This window comes from Anas acuta, chromosome 12 (assembly GCF_963932015.1).
Source record: "Anas acuta chromosome 12, bAnaAcu1.1, whole genome shotgun sequence".
Classification (NCBI taxonomy): domain Eukaryota; kingdom Metazoa; phylum Chordata; class Aves; order Anseriformes; family Anatidae; genus Anas; species Anas acuta.
The window spans coordinates 1,396,707-1,415,566 of NC_088990.1; the positions used below are offsets into that span (position 1 = coordinate 1,396,707).

An 18,860-nucleotide genomic window follows, 5' to 3' on the forward strand; every position below is an offset into this window, starting at 1 on the left:
TCAGCCACACATCCTTTGCCACCAGATACAAAAGATAGCATTTGGAGAGCTGACTCTGAATGCCTCATTCACATTGCTTTTGAAGCAACCTAGAAGAAGCCACGTTCTGCAGCTAAACATTGTCTTTTACAAAGTTCTGAATATTCATTTCTCACGTCTCCCTCTCGGGTTTCCCCAGTAACACTTCAATCATTTCTGCTGGTGACAGAATGATTCAATCTACATCAGAGAGATAACATCTTTGACAGCTTGCTCATCATTAATAGTAGATTAATTATTTTAGTGCTTGCGAAGGAGTTAATTTAAACACCAGAAATAGGAGCACGGGCCTTATTTAAGTTTCTTTCATTGTTACTGCTGTTGGCTGCCCTTCCCACCCTCCCACTGGGTTGCGGTGGGTAAGGCAGGCGATGGGTGGCAGCAAGGACCCATTGCACAGGTTAGCAGCATCCCAAAAACTCACCAGTGCCAAAAGCCAAAAGGAGGAATTTGTTGCCACACAGCCCAGGCAGAATTCTCCCTCCCTGCAGGGCACAGGATTCAGACAGCAGCACCTCACAGTGGTTATTTCCTACCACCTAGTGGCACCAGCTAACCATTACAGCTGCCCAGCTCCCCACTGCTCCAACGTGGGATTTGTCTGTTAAACTCACAAAATCCTCTAAAACAAACCCACATTTTGAGTGGCATCATGATGCCACAAAGCTAACCTTCATTTCTGTAGCTTAGCGTGCTCCTACGTAACAAGGACATGGTTGGTAAAAGCCATTGAATAAAAGTATTTATTTTAACATGCTTGCAGAGCCACACATACAAAGTTCTCACCGTCTGTGAGCACACTACCCTTTTACCCCATATCTACAGATGTAAAATATTTAATTACTTACTTGCACTACAAAATACAGTAGCTATGACGTCAAGACATCATTACTCATCTCAGCATTCTTGTTCTGTTACTATGAAGGCAGGAAAATTGAAGTTGTTTTCACAAGCTGATTTGTATATTAAATAATCAAAAGGTAATTCTTCCAAGAAGAAATTCATATTACCAAGCTGTTGCTAGCTAATAAAATACGAAATGGCATAGGAACACTCTTAAAGTGCATTACTGCATCTAAATAAATAGCAGCATTTATGCCTCTTCAAAACAGAGGACCTGACAAGGAAGGGGTAGTGACCAGAAAAGAAGTGTATTATATAAAAGCTGAAAAAATACCCAAGGCAAAAGCCTTGTGTCATTAGCCTATAAAGATACATCTTAATAACAAAAGCATCATACATACAAGACAGAAGGTGTTCTTCAGAAGTCCACAGCACGTAATGGCAGAAGCCCTTCCCCCCCACCCCCGTCTACGGAAAATATATGCACCCACTCGTATGCTTCTTTGGGATTGCAGACAGTATTTCCCATCCAGCTACTGCCTAGCACAGGCCATTATAAAAATAGAAGCCTGCAGTGATAACAAACCAGTTAGTTTATCACTGGCAGCAGATAGCATCAGTCTGATAAAAATCAACAGGATTCCAACGCAGCAGTACATTACGTTCATGGCTTTCTTCGCCTAGAAGAAAATAAAGTAACTTTCAGATTTTCCATGGCAGCAGTTTTCCAGAACAGCTGCCTATTTACCTATTCTGTTGAATGTACACATATCACATACTTCCTGTGCTAACAAATGCTACAAGCAAACAACTTATTTATCAAGAAGCAGTTGGTCTCCCCCCCAGAATAGCCATGAGCTTAAAACAAAGCTTTATTTCAGTTTAATAAATTTAAATAAACACAAGCTTCAATTCAATATGCAGGCAAACCAAATGATCTACTACCGTTTTACAAAGCTGTAGCCAGGCTGCAAGTAGTAGCAGCCAACCTGAACAGGTCCAGTTTCCAGTGAGAGGTGGAATAGAGCATATACTAACATGGTGACAGACACGTTCATGACCTTAGCTCAGAGATTACCCATTTCAGGATACTCCCCTAAATACCTTTCCACTCTAGTTTCAAGCTCTATATACAAACAATACACAGAGCACAAAGTGAGTATGTGTTTTCCTCATTTTTACCATTTTGATTCCAAATGCAACCAGTTTAGTTCATTTCAGCCTCACAAATACCTCTTTGCCTCTCCAGCCCTCTCTCCTGCCTGTAAACATGTCTTGCAAAACTGCAAATTTTCTTCCCCTGAGTTGAATAGGTGGCTTCCACAGCACTGCCAGCACCTATCTGCAAGGGGCCAAGTCTGGATATTGAATTCTGTTCTGCAACACCTAGTTTAGCACAGCTATCATATCTGAAGTATTTCTTTTATAAGTGAAAGATTTTATTAGATGTGGGGCTCAAACTGTGGGCACCAGCTTTACAAACTGCGAGATCATTTCAACTTTTACTAGAGATGGGGCTTCCAATTTGGTACACTTGCTGCGTGTTTGGCACTCTGACCCCACCACGTTAAGGAATGATAAGAGAGCCCTGAAATATTCAGCGTTATCTACACATTCGAAGAGGAAAATTTCTTCTAGCGTGACTAAAAGCCCGTGCTTCCTTAGCAGATGCCTTGGCAGCTGCGCAGCAGCTAGCAGCTGAAATATTAGCTACTTTCAAATGTACTGTCAGGTATATCCCATGACTGCCTCAGTTCCCTCCATTCCTTCAAAATGGATGCTAAGATATTTGTAACCTTCTTTAATTACAATTTATCTGAAGGTGCAAAAATTAGTACTTTTTACTACAGCACCATCTGATACAGGCTAGAGGGACTAGAGAAGGATACAGCTTAGAATTTTGCCACTGCCATCGCCAACCCTGTACCAGTTTTGGCCTGTCAGGTATGCTGCAGTCCCCAGCTTTTTACAATCCCATTAGTCCACTCTGATTTGCTGCAGAAGGACAAGATCAAACCCTGACATTCTGCTCACTGCAATGGCTATAGACACCACACAAGAACATGTCTTCTGGGTGACAGTCCCCTACAGATTCACAGTCAGGGTTTCCAAGAACTGAACAAGCCTGTTCACCTTAAAGCATTAAATCACATCCCAAACCCAAAGCAGAAAGGGCAGCAATATCAAGGGGAAAAGAAGTGCTGTCTCACTTCAGACGTTGCCAGGAAAGAACACAATACCCAAACTACAGAGGAGAGACACTTACTTGGGCTGAGCATGATGCTGATACCCAGGTCCAAGGGCAGACCCTGCCCTCATCTCCACTGCGACAGAACACTGAGAAGACACAGAGGCAGTTAGTTCTTTTGCTGACCCCAACCTAGCTATCAACATTAAAAATCCTCATCCAGAGGAAACATGACACATTCCATCCTTCTCCCCTTTATAGCTTACTCTGGTTTCCACATCCGTCCATTCAGAGTCTGCAGCATCCTCTGGTGGATCAGGATTAGAAGGCGACGACCTCCGCTTTCGACTGAAGAATGAGTAAGAAGGGAAAAAACGTTACTGGGGAGTCACATATTTTGATAGATTCTCGAACACAAGAGAATACATTTCATACTTTCCAATGAGATACGTTTCTCTCAGCAACAGATCAGCCTTACCAGCGGCTCCAGTACCTGAAAGCTCCTCCAGGTTACCTTTATATGATTTCAGATTAGACACAACATTTTGCTATTTAATCATTCGGACAAGAATCAGTTACTCGTGCACTACTGAAGTAATACCAGAACCTAAAGTTAAGAACTCACCCTGTTGGAGATTCCTGCTTCAGTGTCTCTATTTCTGTGAACTGCACAGCCTGTCCACCACCCCTGGTTTTGAAGACATCACCCTGGAAGCCAAAATCATTTAACAAGTTACAGCTACTAAGTCATTACGTCAGCTACAGTGCCAGTTCCCACACAAAAAATTAAGAGCTTACAGCTATAATTTCCTTTGAGGTTAGTAGCCAGTAAGCATACATGCACAAATACATTCTCCCCCATTATATGTAGGATTAGGCACAATGAACATCATCTAGCCTGATGATCATGCAAGATACACTGAGAACAGACACTATGATTGATTTCTGTCTGTTCAATACTTAGTTATTGCTATAAGATACGCAGAAATCATGTCACAGGCTCAGTTTCAATGCTTCCATTCAACAGCACAAACAGGCTCATTACCTTTGTGAGACTGCTCAGTCCTACAAGGTTACTGTACAGGAGTGAGGTCTTTTTTTTTTAAATAAAACTCAAAATAAAACAAGGCAGAATTGGAAGGCCCATAACCAAAGGAAAAATGAACCAAAAGCTTCTTGCTATGAATTACAAAGAGCTCTCGGTTTGCCTTAGGTAAGCACAGTCAGCATTTTGGGACACAACCATTGTTAGTGCTCAAAGCCTAGGTGATCTCACCAATTTGCTTGTTAGTTTGATTATTAGGAATTACATTCCGGAGCATTTGAGCATCCATCACTGCAGCAAGCTTACTTATTCCACTAATGGAAATCAAATAACATTGCTCCAACAAGACTGACTCCACAAGATCAGCTGCAGCCACAAGTCTAAGAAATTTCCACTATAAACGGATTATTGCGTTTTACTGGGGGGAGGGAACGACATGGACACACGATACACCACTTAATTACTTCCAGGAAAAACGATGACTGAGAAACAAGCTTCTAATGGTAGGCATAAAGTAACAACAAAGTTCAAGAAGAGCATTTCCAGACTCTCAGAGCTCCCTTGAATCCAACCGCACCAAACTTCCAAATCCAATCTCTGAGCACAGTGAGTTAAGCATCATACCCTTCTGCAAGCCTGCAGCACAAAAACATTGCCAGATACGGCATTTGACAGGGTTATCACAAGTTCACTACAAAGGTGTTTGCGTTACCTTAATTAGTTTGGTTTCAATCTCCCCATCAGAGGCTAGCTCCTGGTGCGTCAGCATGTACTTGTCACACTTAGCTAGTGCCTTTTCGCTTGCAGCCGCTACCGTGATGGCATGAGGGACATGTGGCTGCATGACTGTGTCAGTGGGCAGATTAGAAGGTGGTTTATGATCTACCCATCTCTCCCCAGCTGAGCGCGACCGTCTGTGCCTGAGACGAACCGGAGGTGCGTTCTGATCAGAGTGGAAGAGAATCAGAAGAGATCAGCACACAAGAAACATCTCAAAGGATATCATTAGCAGAGTGAATTTCACAGGTCTGGTTAAGATGCATTTATCTGAAGTTCAAAGCTTCACTCCCAAACTGCTTTCAGAACCCATCCTGAAAGGCAGCATTACAGAGAGCCTCTTAAAGGATTCTTAAATGTGATTTCTGTGCTGATTCCTATTTCTCGTAAATTTTAGGTGTTATCCAATCAGTTGCATTCCCTACATAGTAAAGTTTCCACAGAGAGAACATCTTCATCTTTGGTAGCACTTCTAAATTTCCAGATTAACTCTGATTACTATAAACATATTAACCAACCTGAAAAAAGAAATTCGAAAATGTTTCCCCGGATTCATTCACGGATCAAGGAGTTTTCATCAGGTAGCAAAGGAAGCAGGCTGAGCATGGATTTCCAACATCTCTAAAGGATGCTAGGTCTCATAATGCTTACAGAGCAGAGAAAAAGGAAGTGCCCCCTGTGCTAGTGTTACTGCTTCTAAGCTCAGCTGTTGGAAATCCATGAGAAGTGATTGAAGTTCGTACATTTTTAATTTCATGGTCATGAACATTTTCAGTTGCTCAGGAAAACCAGAAAATTCAGGAAACTTGTTTAAAAAATTGGGTCTCTTCAAGACCTTTGAGCGGGCATTTGAGAAAGTGCTGCAGACTCTCATTTATATACTAATTTTTACAGACCTCTAAGTCAGAGTGAGGTTAGATAACCCAAAGCTATGAAACCAAATCCCATCCACTGTATTTTCAGGTTATGAGAAGCAATTGGGATTTCTTTTAGCGATAGACTTGAGATGGGCCTTGCCCTTTACAAATATAAAGCGGCTCTTAAAAATTAAATGTACACAGAGACACATGGCTTTCAGAAAAAGTTTAAATTAAAATTGGAGAAAACCCTGAAGATCCCCTCCTCCCCCTTTTAGCAGGCAAGTACTTATTTTGGTTGGCACATTGGGGAAATAATTCTGCCAGGGTGCCTTAGAAATTATATTCTAAAGAGAGGACACTGCTACCAGTCACACGTTACTGTGGGAGAGACCGCATACAGCCCTTACTCTGCTGCTGATGGTTCGTTTATTAGTTAATTGGAATAGCATTTGCTTAAACACACTTGCCAGTCCTTTGAAATATGGGATGTAACAAACTTTGAAAACATTGACAAAAAAAGAGTTTACCATAAGTTCCTCCCCCTTGAGAAGCTCTCTCAAGAAGGCTGATTGGAGGGGACAGGGTGTTGTACAATTCTCTTGGATTTACCTGAGCCACTGCGACAGAGCTATGATGTGATAGAGACAGCACCAATACAAATATTTGCACACAACAATTTAATGAAAAAAAACATCTCCCAGCTGTAAGCAAAGCCCCACAGTTTTAACGCAGACAGGAAAATTTAGGAGAACTATTCTAAGAGAGCTGAATTTAACAGTGAAAGTGAGACATTTGCCCAAGCTCTATTTCCAGTAGACATTTGCATATATGGCTCATAAGACCACCATTTAAGCTGCCCAGACTATGGTAAACTGCATGCTGCAAGACAGATTTGAGGAGACAGACAAATTAAAACAAAGACACTCATAGCTAGGAAAAAGGTCTAGCTAGTTCAGAGTTCCTTCCGAGAGCTATCTACACGCTAACAGGAAATAGACTCACTGCTTTTAAAAAATTTAAATGCCGAATTAAGAATTTAAATAGAATAATAGTAAGACAAGGAAATAGTACTGTGCTATAAGCAATTTTTGATTTTTTTTTTCCCTGTTTCAGTGTGCTCAATGTAAGAGAGCAGTTGTGATGAACTTTTGAGCCAGACTAAGCAATGCTACATTTCTACATTTAGCTTTTGACGGGATCAGCACTAACCCTGCAGCATTGATCCTCTTCTATTTCTAGCTCATCTCTACGTCTGGGAACCTCAATGACTCCAGTCCAGCACATCCCTCGCCTTCTGTCTGAGGTGTTATAGTCTCTACTTTGTTCTGGTTCTTGTTGTCTACTCCTTGCATTAGAAGTGCCACCGGTATGCTTGTGCGAAGGGGTTTTCTGCTCCCATTCCATAACACAGGAAGCCACAGAAATGCTGCTACAAGAATTAGAACGTCTGTGCACCTGGGGGTTGCTCACGAGCCGCTGGCTGCTAGGGACTTGAGTAATTAAATTACTAGAAGGCTAGAGAGAATGGGAAAGAAGTTAGTGAACATACAGAACTGTCAACTTGTAAGGCAATCAAACAGTGTCACTCTGCATATTGTCAGTATTCAGCTCAGCTATTTGAGCTTAGGGGTTTGGGGAGCTCCTGTGTCACAGTGACACCATTAAGAATCGTGTGTTTTTCCAGTTCCAGGAGCATTAGGAGACAGGAACACAAATAAAGCACACTGATAAATATAAGAAGAGAATGAAGAATTCAAAGGAAGCTTAGTCATCCAAATTCTGTGCTTGGGAACTATTTTCTAGCCACTAAAGAAAAGCAGTCTGCATTTTAGTTCATTCTTATAAATGTTTGTCCCCATATGAAGGAGCACTTTAAAGGTAACTTACAGGTACTGGTGAAGGAGACACGGATCTCTGAATAGGCTTCTCTCTGTCTCTCTCCCGTGAAGGCCTCTCTGGCTTTTCATTCTTTGGTTCAGTAACAATGGCCTTCAGTTGCTTCAGTTTTTCATCTTTGACCCAAAGTTTGTTCTGCATTTCCAGCTGCTTTGCTGCTACACGACGCTCCTAGAGAGGGGAGAGAGGAAAAGCATGAAGCACGTTATACAAAAGCACAAGTAGTGCTGAAATTTTGAACAGGAAACAAAGTTTTTCCCTCACTTAGATACAAGCTACGGAAAATAATCATGTATCAAGCTAAAAAGACAGACTTCTCAGATTATAAACCAGTACCATGCTTATAAACCATGTTATAAACCAGTACCATTTTGCTTCCTAAATTAGTGGCAAATTGAAGCATTGTCTAACTATAGCTCCATCATTGGTCCTGAAGCAGAAAACAGGACTACAGTAGTTTAAGGTAATCCTTTGGAATTCCTTTGCTTGTTGCTCATCAAGGGCATATCTGAGTGAGAGTTTACATGAGGATAAGGAGGAGAATTCCGATATTAGGCTTCTACTGACAATTGACAGAATGAAAGAATCACTCCCCAGAGAGCCACAAACCCAGAAGAACAAGTTTTAGATATTGAAGCAAAATGGAAGTACTCAGGAGAGCTACTCTAGCTGTACCACAAGCCCTTGAGGAATTTATCCTATCAAACCACATTTATAAAAGTTAAGATGAAAATGTCTGTTCAAGTCAGTAATTAAAAAGCCAAACTCATCTTCAATCTTAACACCATTACAAAAGAAAAAACACACTCAAAGCCCTCACAAAAACAAGCTCCCCAGCTCCCCTCAGCATGGCTCCGTTAGACAGCTCTAGTATTTATAGCAGTGTACTTACACACTCCTTCTCCCATTTCATGGTCGTTTCTGCCACCATGCCTTGCAGTCGTGCTTCCAACCTACGCTTGTCAGAAGCCTGACGTTGCAGTTTCTGGCTCTTGCTTTCCAGTTCTTGCTGAAGATTACGCTTGTCTTCTTCATAAATTGTAGCAGTTTTCTCTAAAATTTCAATCTGGAGGAAGAAAGGATGAACAACAGGTCAAGATGTACCAGAATACATTAGCTGTTGTACCAATATATAAGACAAGTCGTCCAGATTGCAGAAAGTTTCAGATTTTACAACTTTTAAGGAAGTTGCCCTTCTTAACGTATTAGGAAAGGCCTCACCTTTGGCACACAGGGACATGGTTTAGTGGTGGACATGCTAATGTTAGGTTGATGATTGGACTTGATCTTAAGTGCCTTTTTAAGTGCCCTTTCCAACCTAAATGATTCTAGGATTCTAGTAGCAAAACCAGAATGCTAGAAGTGTTCATTACAAAAGATTCCCACAAAGTACTTTTAACCTTGTCTTTAATATCCATCTTACAAGCACTTCTGATGTCAAGAAGCTTGCCAAACAAGAGACAGAAAATGCATGTTGTGCTTAGGAGTTGTATAGCTTAGAGCAATATGAAAACCAACCTTGTATTCCAAAGTTTTAATTTTCTTCTCCAGACGTTCTAGTTCCATTTTCTGTCCTGCTATTGTTTTCTCTTTTTCAGACAATTTTCCTTGAATATAGTTTTCCTTGGATATAACACTGGAATCAAATTCTTGCAGCGTAGTCTTAAACGCAAGCACTGCAAGAGAGACAACACACTTTACCTTCTCTCCCTATCCCCACGTTCTCTTCTCCTACCAACTTAACACTACCAGCTACTCCGTTACCTTAAAGTTTTCTTTTTAAGCTATCAATCCAGACAAGAGAAGAGATGCTGTAGTAGTAACAAGGGCATAAAAAAAAAATCTAACCCCACATCAATGTTAAAATTCTTACCATTTTTGGCAAATTCCTCTGACAACATTTGTCGTAGTTTATGGCGTTTTTCCAGGACTTCAATAAGCTTTGGAAGCGTTTGATCATCATTAGGATCCAATAGCTCACATGAAGGCAACGGAGGAAAGCTCTGCAAAAATATCTCAGAAGCAGATTGCTCTTCTGTTTCTGTAAGATTTAAAGCCAAGGAAGTCTGTCAGCAAGCTACAGAGCAGAAAGTTTCCATTTGACAATGCATAGCCACAGATCATTCCACAGTATTCTAAAGCAGACAGAATAACTGAAACTACATGTTTTTTCAGAATAGATGACAGTATTGAGAAAAGACTAAGTGTGATATTTTTGATTCACTCCCTGATAACACCTTCAGGCAACTCTTGATTTCTAAAGTAGATCCAGAGCATTCAAAAAAATAAAAATCGAAGTTTCATCTTCAGCACAATTTCTTTTCCAGAGCTGCAGTAATGGGACCATGAATTCAACTCATCACCAATAAAGAATTACTCTGAGATTTGTAGTGAAGCCCAACTACCGCATAAGTAGCGCCATTGTATGAAAAGAGCAGTTCAGATGTAACTATTACAGAGAAAGCTCCCAACTAACAGTTTGATGCAGTTCCTTGTGTGCCTTTACGGCTCAAATAATTTGTTTTAAGGAAATTTTCATCCCCTAAGAACAGCACAAGCCAGTGCTGCAAACACCCAGTGTTCTTGTATTTACCTCCATTGATCGGGCCACCCCGCATCTCCAACTTCCGTGCAAGTTCTTCTTTGAAGGCCTGATTCCTAAAGCGCCGTCCTGGTGTTAAGCCACACAGAGGTCTATCAACAGGCCTTGCCACTTCCACTTCCTGGGTCATTTCGGCAAAACGCATGACTTGCTGCAAAAGAACAGAAGCAAACTCAGCAATTAAACTGCAACAGTCCAGATTAAATTTGAAAGTGATATTTTAGATCAATAAAAGTTCTAGCAAAGATATTATCAAGCTATAATCTCAACTATTTCCCAGCCAGGTAGCTTGCCAATCTACAGCTGAGTGTCTAAAAACCTTACCAGTAACATCTTCCTTATTTCAGCCCCCTGACAAACCTGACTGTGCAGGTGTCTTAACTTCCAAGAAGTACTGTCATAGTGGGAATAAAACACCTAAATATGACTATTTAGACAGCGATAAATAAGAGAAGCATAAATAAGAGAAGCTTCCTACCTACATTACACACAAGTTGTAGTTGCACATTAAGTGGACAAGTTAAGATTTAGAGGACACATTTGCCCTAGAGTATTATACCTGATTACCTGAAGTTACCACGCCTCCCACCTACTAAACAAGTGCAGTAATTCAGTCACAAACATGAGATATGAGTAGGTGAGGATGAGATAAGAACTGCAAGAAAGTTACCAAGCTTTCTTCATAGTCCTCAGCCTTAGGATTAACACATACAATCATACGCACTTTTCCTTCACCATCAAAATAGTTCTTGAAGAGGTGAGTCAGCTTGGAATCTCTGTACGGAACCATCTGGAAGTAAAGGAGAAGAAAGGTCTGTTAAGGTTATGTTACACCAGCTCTTTGCCAGATCAAAAGATAATTAGATGATGGGTTGCATACCTTATTTGTTCCATACATCTGGTTTTCCCGTAGAACTTCAATACATGTTCTTAATGTCATTAGTGACTGATTAATATTACCTAAAAATAACAAAAAAAAAAAAAAAAGCTCTGTAAGCAGCTATTTGGATCACATTCTCAAATTATTTGGCAGTCTACTTAAAGACAAACCGCCCGGACCCTTAAGTCATATTTGTTAAATAATCATTCCAAATAATCTGAAGCATTCATGAATTTAATAACTTCTACGAAGAAGCTTCTAGTTTCCAAACTGGAGGATTAAGACTGTCAAACCAAATCACTGAACATCATAACAGAGTACTCATTGTTCCTATGGTTTCTTTACATTAGTGTTGTCTCCTAGTAAACCTATCCTAGCATATATAACTATCAAGTTTTCTAAACACAGCACATACCTGCTTCTCGCAACCTGTTCCCTTCAGCTTTTGTTCTGTTAGTCCTTTCACTTCCAGCAAGATCAACTAAGGACAGCTGGCTTAAAGTGATCTGTTCTTTCTCCTGTTACAGACAAAACATAAGGTAAATTGTTAGCGTTCTACTCCCTGCACTTTAAAGTGCACTGGAAGAAAACATACACACCTCACAATCCAACTATGCACCACTTTTTTTGTGTGAATAAGTTTTATCAAAACCTTTGTCATAGGCCACCAGATTGTCACAAGTGCATTCACTCAAAGCCTCTAAGTCTTTGATTCTTACATTCTTTGTTAAAGAATGAGACTAACTTTGTTAAAGACTTCAGAGATGCCATAGTTTTGATTTACTTCAAAATGAAACTTCTAACGATCGAGATGCATATGCCTGAGACAAGGTAACTGTTTCAGTAGGTCATATTACAAGATTCTCTTTTTCTAACTTACATATACATATATACACACACACAGTTCTTTAATAGCCTGCCCCAGAATTCACCTGCAGAACGTTATCTCCATCTGCATCCAGGGGTGCCTGAGCCAACTTTATAATAAACACACTGTGAGATCGGCTAGATTCTCGATTCAGCTGAGTGTTCGCGATACGCCTCTTCTTTTGACCTGTTAAAAGAAAAAACATTCCCTCCAGAAGTCTGCTTCATTTAACAGACTTGCCACATAGCAAAGCCAGTTCTGTTTTCAGTGTGGCAGCGTAGAAGACTACATGTCTGTACTAGATATAATCAGTTACTTTTCAAGATCATTTACCTCTCCAAAACACTTCAAAAGCTTCTTCTGTAGATTTCACCTCTACTTCCGTGCATCCTGTGACATACATATTGTGATTCTGGTCCTCACGAAGTATTTTGGATTGTGGAGGTCTTAAGGGTGAAGAAGGAGAGAGAACAATAAAACTGAGTGCAGGTGTATACGCAGCAGCACGTTGTGTCAAGCAAGTTTTTTTCTTTTAAGTACAAAATTCACACTGAACACATCAGTTATCCACACAGCGGATGTAAGAGGAAGTACAAGTACAGGGACACACATTCAGCAAGGATTAGTTACACTTCAGCTACTGCTTTAATTTAGAAGCCACGTTTAATTGCGATTCTTACTAGAAATCATTGGTTTGAATGGCAGCTACCGCTTTTCTACATGCACACGCTCATACAGAAGCAAGATGGCCTCAAGAGCAGTCTAAATTTGCTAGTTAAGCAAGAAGAGATAGAGAGTCAGTCTATTTTCTGCTTCTACTGAAAGTAAATTTCACTTTTCAATAGTGGGAATATGCTTATGCACATACATAAAGTCACCATTTCGCACAGGAGTGTTGCAACTGTTCCACCTACCAAAAAAACAGGGTTAAAAAATATTAAGTCATTCAGCTTGCCTGAAATCATTTCATATTTAATGCACTGCAGCTTCCATAAGTGGAAATAATGCAAGATTTTTCCTAGGCTGATTTCTGGACAAAAGCAAGACACTAAAACCAATTTTAATTCTTCTTTAAAAAGCATTCAGACATTCAAACTCATTTCGAAGCAGTACCCCGGAGACTGCTCTCGGTGTTTTGGTGCAATAGCTTGTTTTGCTCTAGTTGGTCCTTATAGATCAGCCAACTCTTTAATTAACACATGTACCAGTAGATATGCATGTTTTCTTTAATGGATTTAGAATTAAAAAATATGTTCAACTAAGTTTGACTTGCAAACTCTTTCCCAAAAGTCACAAGACTCACTGATTTTAGACAGCAGCCAAGTACACACCTTCCCCCCAAAAAATCAGAAATTCACTTATGAGACTATTAATTTCTGTTTCTAGGGAAATGACTGGCATTGAGCGAAGAGATACACAAGCTTACATCAACTGTAAAGCAACAATAGTAACTTCTGCCCAATACAGTTATCCAGAGAAAAATGTCAGCTATGGAATGGCTTACTCTTCAAGCTGCACTCACCAGCTAGGAATAGTACGAACAGACTTAGAACCTCAGCAGGATACAACGCTGCCTAACAAATATTTACTTGCCTTCCATTATACTAAGAAAGGGAGCACTAAGTCTTAGCATCAACAGAACAACCACCAGTACTTGGCACATTTAAATGCTGTTGTCTGGACTCCTTACGCATCACCTTTTTCCATGTGATTTTTTTTGAAGCAATTCACATGAATGAATTGAGCCAACTTGACAAGACAACAGCCACAAAGACAACATAGCTCTCACAAAAGGATCACCAAAGCTTACAAATATCATTATTCCTACTGACTTTGGTTTTATCTGCTCGAAGGGAGCTTCCTCCAGGAGGTCATATATGTAGTTGTTGTAGATCTCGATGTAAGAAACAAAAACACTGTAGACATTATCTTCATCAACTTCATCCACTTTGCAGTGATCTTGCACGTTTATCATATCAGCAAATTCTGGATCTATTTGGCGCCTGCTGATAACACACAAGTGATTAAAAGGAGCATCCACAGACAGATGTCATGTCAAACAGTGACTACAGTCAAAAAGCAAGTCTACTGACAGGTGGCACGATCCAAGTACAGAAAAGCTCACACTAGAAACTAAATGCAACACATTACTTTGCAGTCCCATCAGATTAAAAAAGTTAAAAATAGGTAAGTTTCCATCCAGCAGTGCTGTACTTGGTTGCAGTAAGAATTTTGCCTTGCAAAATTCCTGGATAGTTAGCATTTGGATCACCCACAATTCAGCAATATCACTTTTTTTGCAAAACACCCTTAAGGTTAAGCTCATGGTATCACTACTGTGTCAAATCACAGCATTTTATTTATCAGAAAATGGGTACAAAAAATAGCCTTATGCTGCCTGATTCTAAATCTAAATACTCAAACCACATAAAAAGAATATACTAACATACTAACTTTTCATTAAGATATTTTTATTTTTTCAAAGGAAGGCTAAAGACACCAAGATTACTTTAAATCACAACTCCAGAATAACATTTACGTGAAGTAATTTGTTCTGCACGCTACAATAGTTACTCACTTGCCAGATGGAGTCTTTGGAACAGGCATGGCATCTCTTTTCTGTCGCTCTAATAGAGCATCTACTTCGCACTGAACATCCACACCATTCTTGTCATCAAGCTTAAAAACCTGAAGAGGGAACATGTTCAGACAATGCAATGACAAACACTAGAGAACATGAGGTGTTGGCCAGCAGAAGACAAGCTATTTGATCAGGCTGTCTGGCAACCAGCAAATACCACGCCCCCTCACTAACACACCTGAAGTGCTGGCTAATTCCAAGTACACCTAACAGTCATTTCCAAAATACAAAGTTTTCATAGAAGCTTCCAAGCTAGAATACTACAAAAGGAAAACGCTTCCAGCATTGTTTCAAATATATTTAGGTAGCAAAAAAATCAGAGATACTTTACCACAAGAAAAACTTAACAGCATCTCCTCTATTATTTTAGATGAGGAATGAAGTCTAGTCACAAGATACAAAAGCCACAGGAAACCAAGTAATTAAAGAATACGTGACAATTACAAGGACAGCCAGACCATAGACCTTCTTGGAATGTCTGTCCTAGATACCAGGCCTGCCTCCTCAAATCTCATGGTTTGTGTTTTTTTGTTTTGTTTTGTTTTTGTTTTGTTTTAAAGACAGGAGTTCAACATTTTAATCTTTTTTCAAATGCAAAACTACTCACAAATCTCTTGGCCTGGAACGGTCCTATGCTGTTGAAGATCATATCCAAACACCGTGGGAGAAGTCCTCCGTCCCCAGGAGACCCTGTCATGGTGTGTGTTTTCCCACTGCCTGTCACCCCATAGGTAAAAAGGAGACCTAGGAGAGGCAGAAGAGTCCTGCAGTCAGGCTCAGTCTCAGAAAAGCTGGATTATATTCACACTTGGCCTGTCTTGGGTAAAATACACTTGGGAAAAACAATGACTCCTTTGGAGCAGCTAAGAGTAGATATCCCAGCCCACCAACAGCCATTCCTAGTCAATACCAACTCATCGAGACACACTTCAACTACAAGTCACAGTACTTCTCCTGTATTTGGAAGTGAAAATGGAAGGAAGCCACTAAGCCCCATGTGCAGAGACCTGATTTATTTTGGATATTACTGAGGAGATTGATGTTAGCCAGATACCTCAAGGACCAACACTGAGACATCAAACTGTAACCGGGACAGATTGATTTGTTTCTGCAGTCAGTCTTTAAGTGAATAAATCATCCCTTTCTGCAGAAAAAATGCTTCTTCTGTTAATAGTGTACAGGATTACTCCTTGATGCACATAACGCACACTCCATAACACAGGTAAATAAGTTTACAAGTACTGAAAAACAAGAGCAGCTCCCAGGGCAGTTGTACAGGGGAGCTGAACCACAATTGTTCCATTGCAAACAAGGCATATAGATTTTTACCTAGACAAGCTAAGAAACCTTAAAACATGCAAAATCACAGCAATAACAAAAAAGGGAAGGGCAGACACACCGCAGTGGTAGAGAACAAGTCATTCCTTACCATTTTTCCCACGAATGAGATCTTCCACCAGAGGTTTAGCCACCACATCAAAAACATCCTTCTGAACAACGAGGGTGCCAAACACTTCCTTAAACGAATACTGCGTCTGAAGCAAAGAAAATACAGTGCCCTAAACCCTCTGTTTCCCTGTCCAGAAGCTATTGCTTCAAAATGCTTCGCTCTTTAGAACAGCTTTCCATCAGCTTAACAGAATGACAAAATCTACTTTAGGATCACACCAGTGTTTGAACACGCAGCTGCTCCACTACAACTAGTCTAGGAATAAGATTTGCAAAACAAAGAACAGCAACCGTCGAGTTTTTATAGAACTTTAGTCCCCAATAACTGGAATGATCACACAGCCTGACCTCCCATGCCAACAGTTTTCAGTTTCAAGTTCCTGTTTGAGCTGAAATCATCATCTATGCAGGCACTGAGCAAAGCAACACCCACAATGCCCAAATCCAGATTGTTCCAGGTTTTAATCATCTTCTTTTAAGTTCATGTCTTCTTCCAGCTGAGTCTCAGTTTCCAGGCAGGTCCAGGATGGGTTTTCAATACATTTTGATCAATCTGGCCACTTCTCATCAAAACACTTATTCAAATAAGTAGTTGAACTAAGAGTTTTTGAGTAAAGTTTTGTTTGCAAAACTTTTAAATCTTTGCTGATTTTATTTAGGACTTTGAAGGTAACTTTATAAACTTCAAGGTTCTTCCATACTGAAATCAGAAACAAAGTATTCTGTATCCCAGCTAGCATTCACTGCATTTTATCCACAGAAAGCCACAGACAGCCTCATTGAGAGCTACATCCCCATGCTAGGAACCCGTAATTTACTGTTTCACAACCAAAAAGTGTTCAGCACTATAGCACTTCAGCTCCTCATTCTGTGCATGCGGCCTAAGCCCTTCTTTCCTAGGAAACATGATATTGGTCAAGTACCAGCACAAACTTGGAATAAGTGACCTGCTTCCTACTTCCCACTTTGTGCCATTTCGCTACTTTAGAGATGAATAGTTCAGTTGAAAGGGACCTGCAAAGATAAGGTCCAACCGCCTGACCCATGACCGCTTCAGGACTAACCAGAAGTTAGAGCACGTTACTGAGGGCATTGTCCAAATGGCTCTTGAGCACTTGCAGGCATGGGGGGGCATCAACCACCTCTCCGGGAAGCCTGTTGCACAGTTCAATCACCCTCATGGTAAAGAATTTTTTCCTAAAGTTCAGTCTAAATCTTCCCTTGTGAGACTTTTGTTCCTGGTGTCCCCTCACCATTCTGAATTCGGAAACTGGCTCCCCAAGCACACCAACCATATGGCCACCACCCCGCAGGCTGTGGTGGACCCCATGAGCCCGAGGGGAACCCCAGCAGGGGGGAAGGGGCTGCTGCCCACCCCCGGCAGCCCCATGCCCTTACCTCCCGGTACTCCCCGTTGCGGAATACCCTGTACCCATCGGGTGGGTGGATCTGCACCGTGGTCTCGCTGATCACCTCGATGCAGCACTCCTGGTCCTGGCGACTGAGCGGCCTCACCCTGCAGTACACCTGGGGGGAGAATAGGTGTGGGGGGGAGGGGGGGGGGACAGGGCGCGGTGGGGCACTCAGAGAGGGACTGGGAACAGGGAGGGGATGGAGATCGGGGGACGGATGGACCGGGAACCGGGAGAAGGGGCACGGGAGGGTGTGAGGGGGGAGGGACGGACCGGGAATATGGAGATGGGGATCGGGGGGGGACGGACCGGGAACCGGAGGGGGGGGGAACTGGGGACAAGGGGGGGATGAGGCGGGGAACCGGGGGGTGCCTGAGGGGGTTTCAGGGCACCCAGCCCCGCTCCGAGCAGCCTCCCCCCGCCCTCCCCTCCCACCCACGCCCCTCCCCAACCCCACTCACCCCCACGGGATCCTTGGGCCCGGGGGCTGGCGGCTTCTTCAGCGCCGGCCTCCGCGGCGTCTTGGCCCTACTGGGAGAAGGAGCGAGGCGTCAGGGGAGGCCCGGGGGGGGGCCGAACCACACCGAACCGGGCCGGGACGAGGGGCTGAGGGGGGCTGGGGACGACTTACGCCGCCTTCATGGCACCGGGGGGGGACCGAGGAGGGGACGGGGCCGGGACAAGGCCGGGGCCGGGACAAGGCCGGGGCCGGGCCGGGGGTCGCGGTGTGAGGGGGGGGGGCGGGGGGCAGGGGTCGAGGCCGGGGCCTCCCCGGAGCCGCTCTGGGCGCTGCCTCCGGCCGCGCGCCCGTTCGGATTCAAATGCAGCCAATCAGCGCGCGCGGCGCCGCGTAGCGTCGTTGCGTCACGGGGTGGGGGGGGGGCGGGCGTTGCCATGGTAACGGGCCCACAGGGCCGCGGCCTACAGCGCGGGCGCCCCCCGCTGGGCCTTTGAGGCCTGCGGGCCCGGCTGTGAGGGGCGAGGGGTGATAAAGTCGCAGAAACACAGCATGGCCACAGCCTGCAGCCCCCTGGCCAAGCACTGAGTGCACCCAACGCCACCCCAAAGTCAGCCCCGGTGTCTGAGAGTGTTGCCCAAGCACGTCCCAAGCTGCCAGCCCTCCCCGCAGTGCCTCAAAGATGGGGGCACCTGGCACGGGGTGGGAAGTGGTCCCTACACACCTCGCCTCACGCCCCAAGGGGCTCTTCAGCAGCCAACAAACGTTTCCTTGAGCACAGGTTAAAAAAAACATCGCTGCAGCTCAGGTTCTGGGCTCCCACGTGCACGGGAACCTCTCCCGTGGGCTGTTCTTACCTTGTGTTTGTTCATGTGCTTAGTTCAAATAAAGGTTTGGGATCAG

The 18,860-nt window shown here is 42.7% G+C and overlaps 1 protein-coding gene across 9 annotated transcripts; it reads right to left on the bottom strand.

Annotated features, from left to right (window-relative positions):
- Window positions 1-768: 768 nt before the first annotated feature.
- On the bottom strand, window positions 769-18,226 carry KIF23 (kinesin family member 23). 9 transcript variants are annotated; one of them, XM_068695631.1, is made up of 24 exons: window positions 18,132-18,226; window positions 17,962-18,031; window positions 17,487-17,615; window positions 16,069-16,174; window positions 15,247-15,383; window positions 14,577-14,686; window positions 13,831-14,004; window positions 12,867-12,908; window positions 12,332-12,444; window positions 12,063-12,184; window positions 11,546-11,648; window positions 11,131-11,210; window positions 10,921-11,040; window positions 10,242-10,401; window positions 9,522-9,689; window positions 9,167-9,324; window positions 8,541-8,714; window positions 7,640-7,819; window positions 6,962-7,267; window positions 4,828-5,058; window positions 3,696-3,778; window positions 3,337-3,418; window positions 3,149-3,219; window positions 769-1,562 (listed from the first exon to the last, which is right to left on the bottom strand). In XM_068695631.1, the coding sequence occupies exons 1-24, from the start codon at window positions 18,140-18,142 to the stop codon at window positions 1,547-1,549; spliced, it is 2,946 nt and encodes a 981-aa protein (XP_068551732.1). In that variant the 5' UTR covers window positions 18,143-18,226; the 3' UTR covers window positions 769-1,546. The 9 variants fall into 9 exon arrangements, with proteins under 9 accessions (XP_068551732.1, XP_068551733.1, XP_068551734.1 ...); XM_068695632.1 differs by having other exon boundaries at window positions 13,831-14,001; window positions 18,132-18,224; XM_068695633.1 differs by having other exon boundaries at window positions 17,962-18,028; window positions 18,132-18,214.
- Window positions 18,227-18,860: the final 634 nt, after the last annotated feature.

What these genes read in the sequence shown, in the direction of transcription:
- KIF23 (XM_068695631.1), bottom strand. An exon ending in ATGGAGATAACGTTCTGCAG is followed by an intron (nt 11,649 to 12,062) that starts GTGAATTCTGGG and finishes TGTCTGTAACAG; the next exon opens with GAGAAAGAACAGATCACTTT. An exon ending in TTGAAACCAAACTAATTAAG is followed by an intron (nt 3,779 to 4,827) that starts GTAACGCAAACA and finishes TTTGGCTTCCAG; the next exon opens with GGTGATGTCTTCAAAACCAG.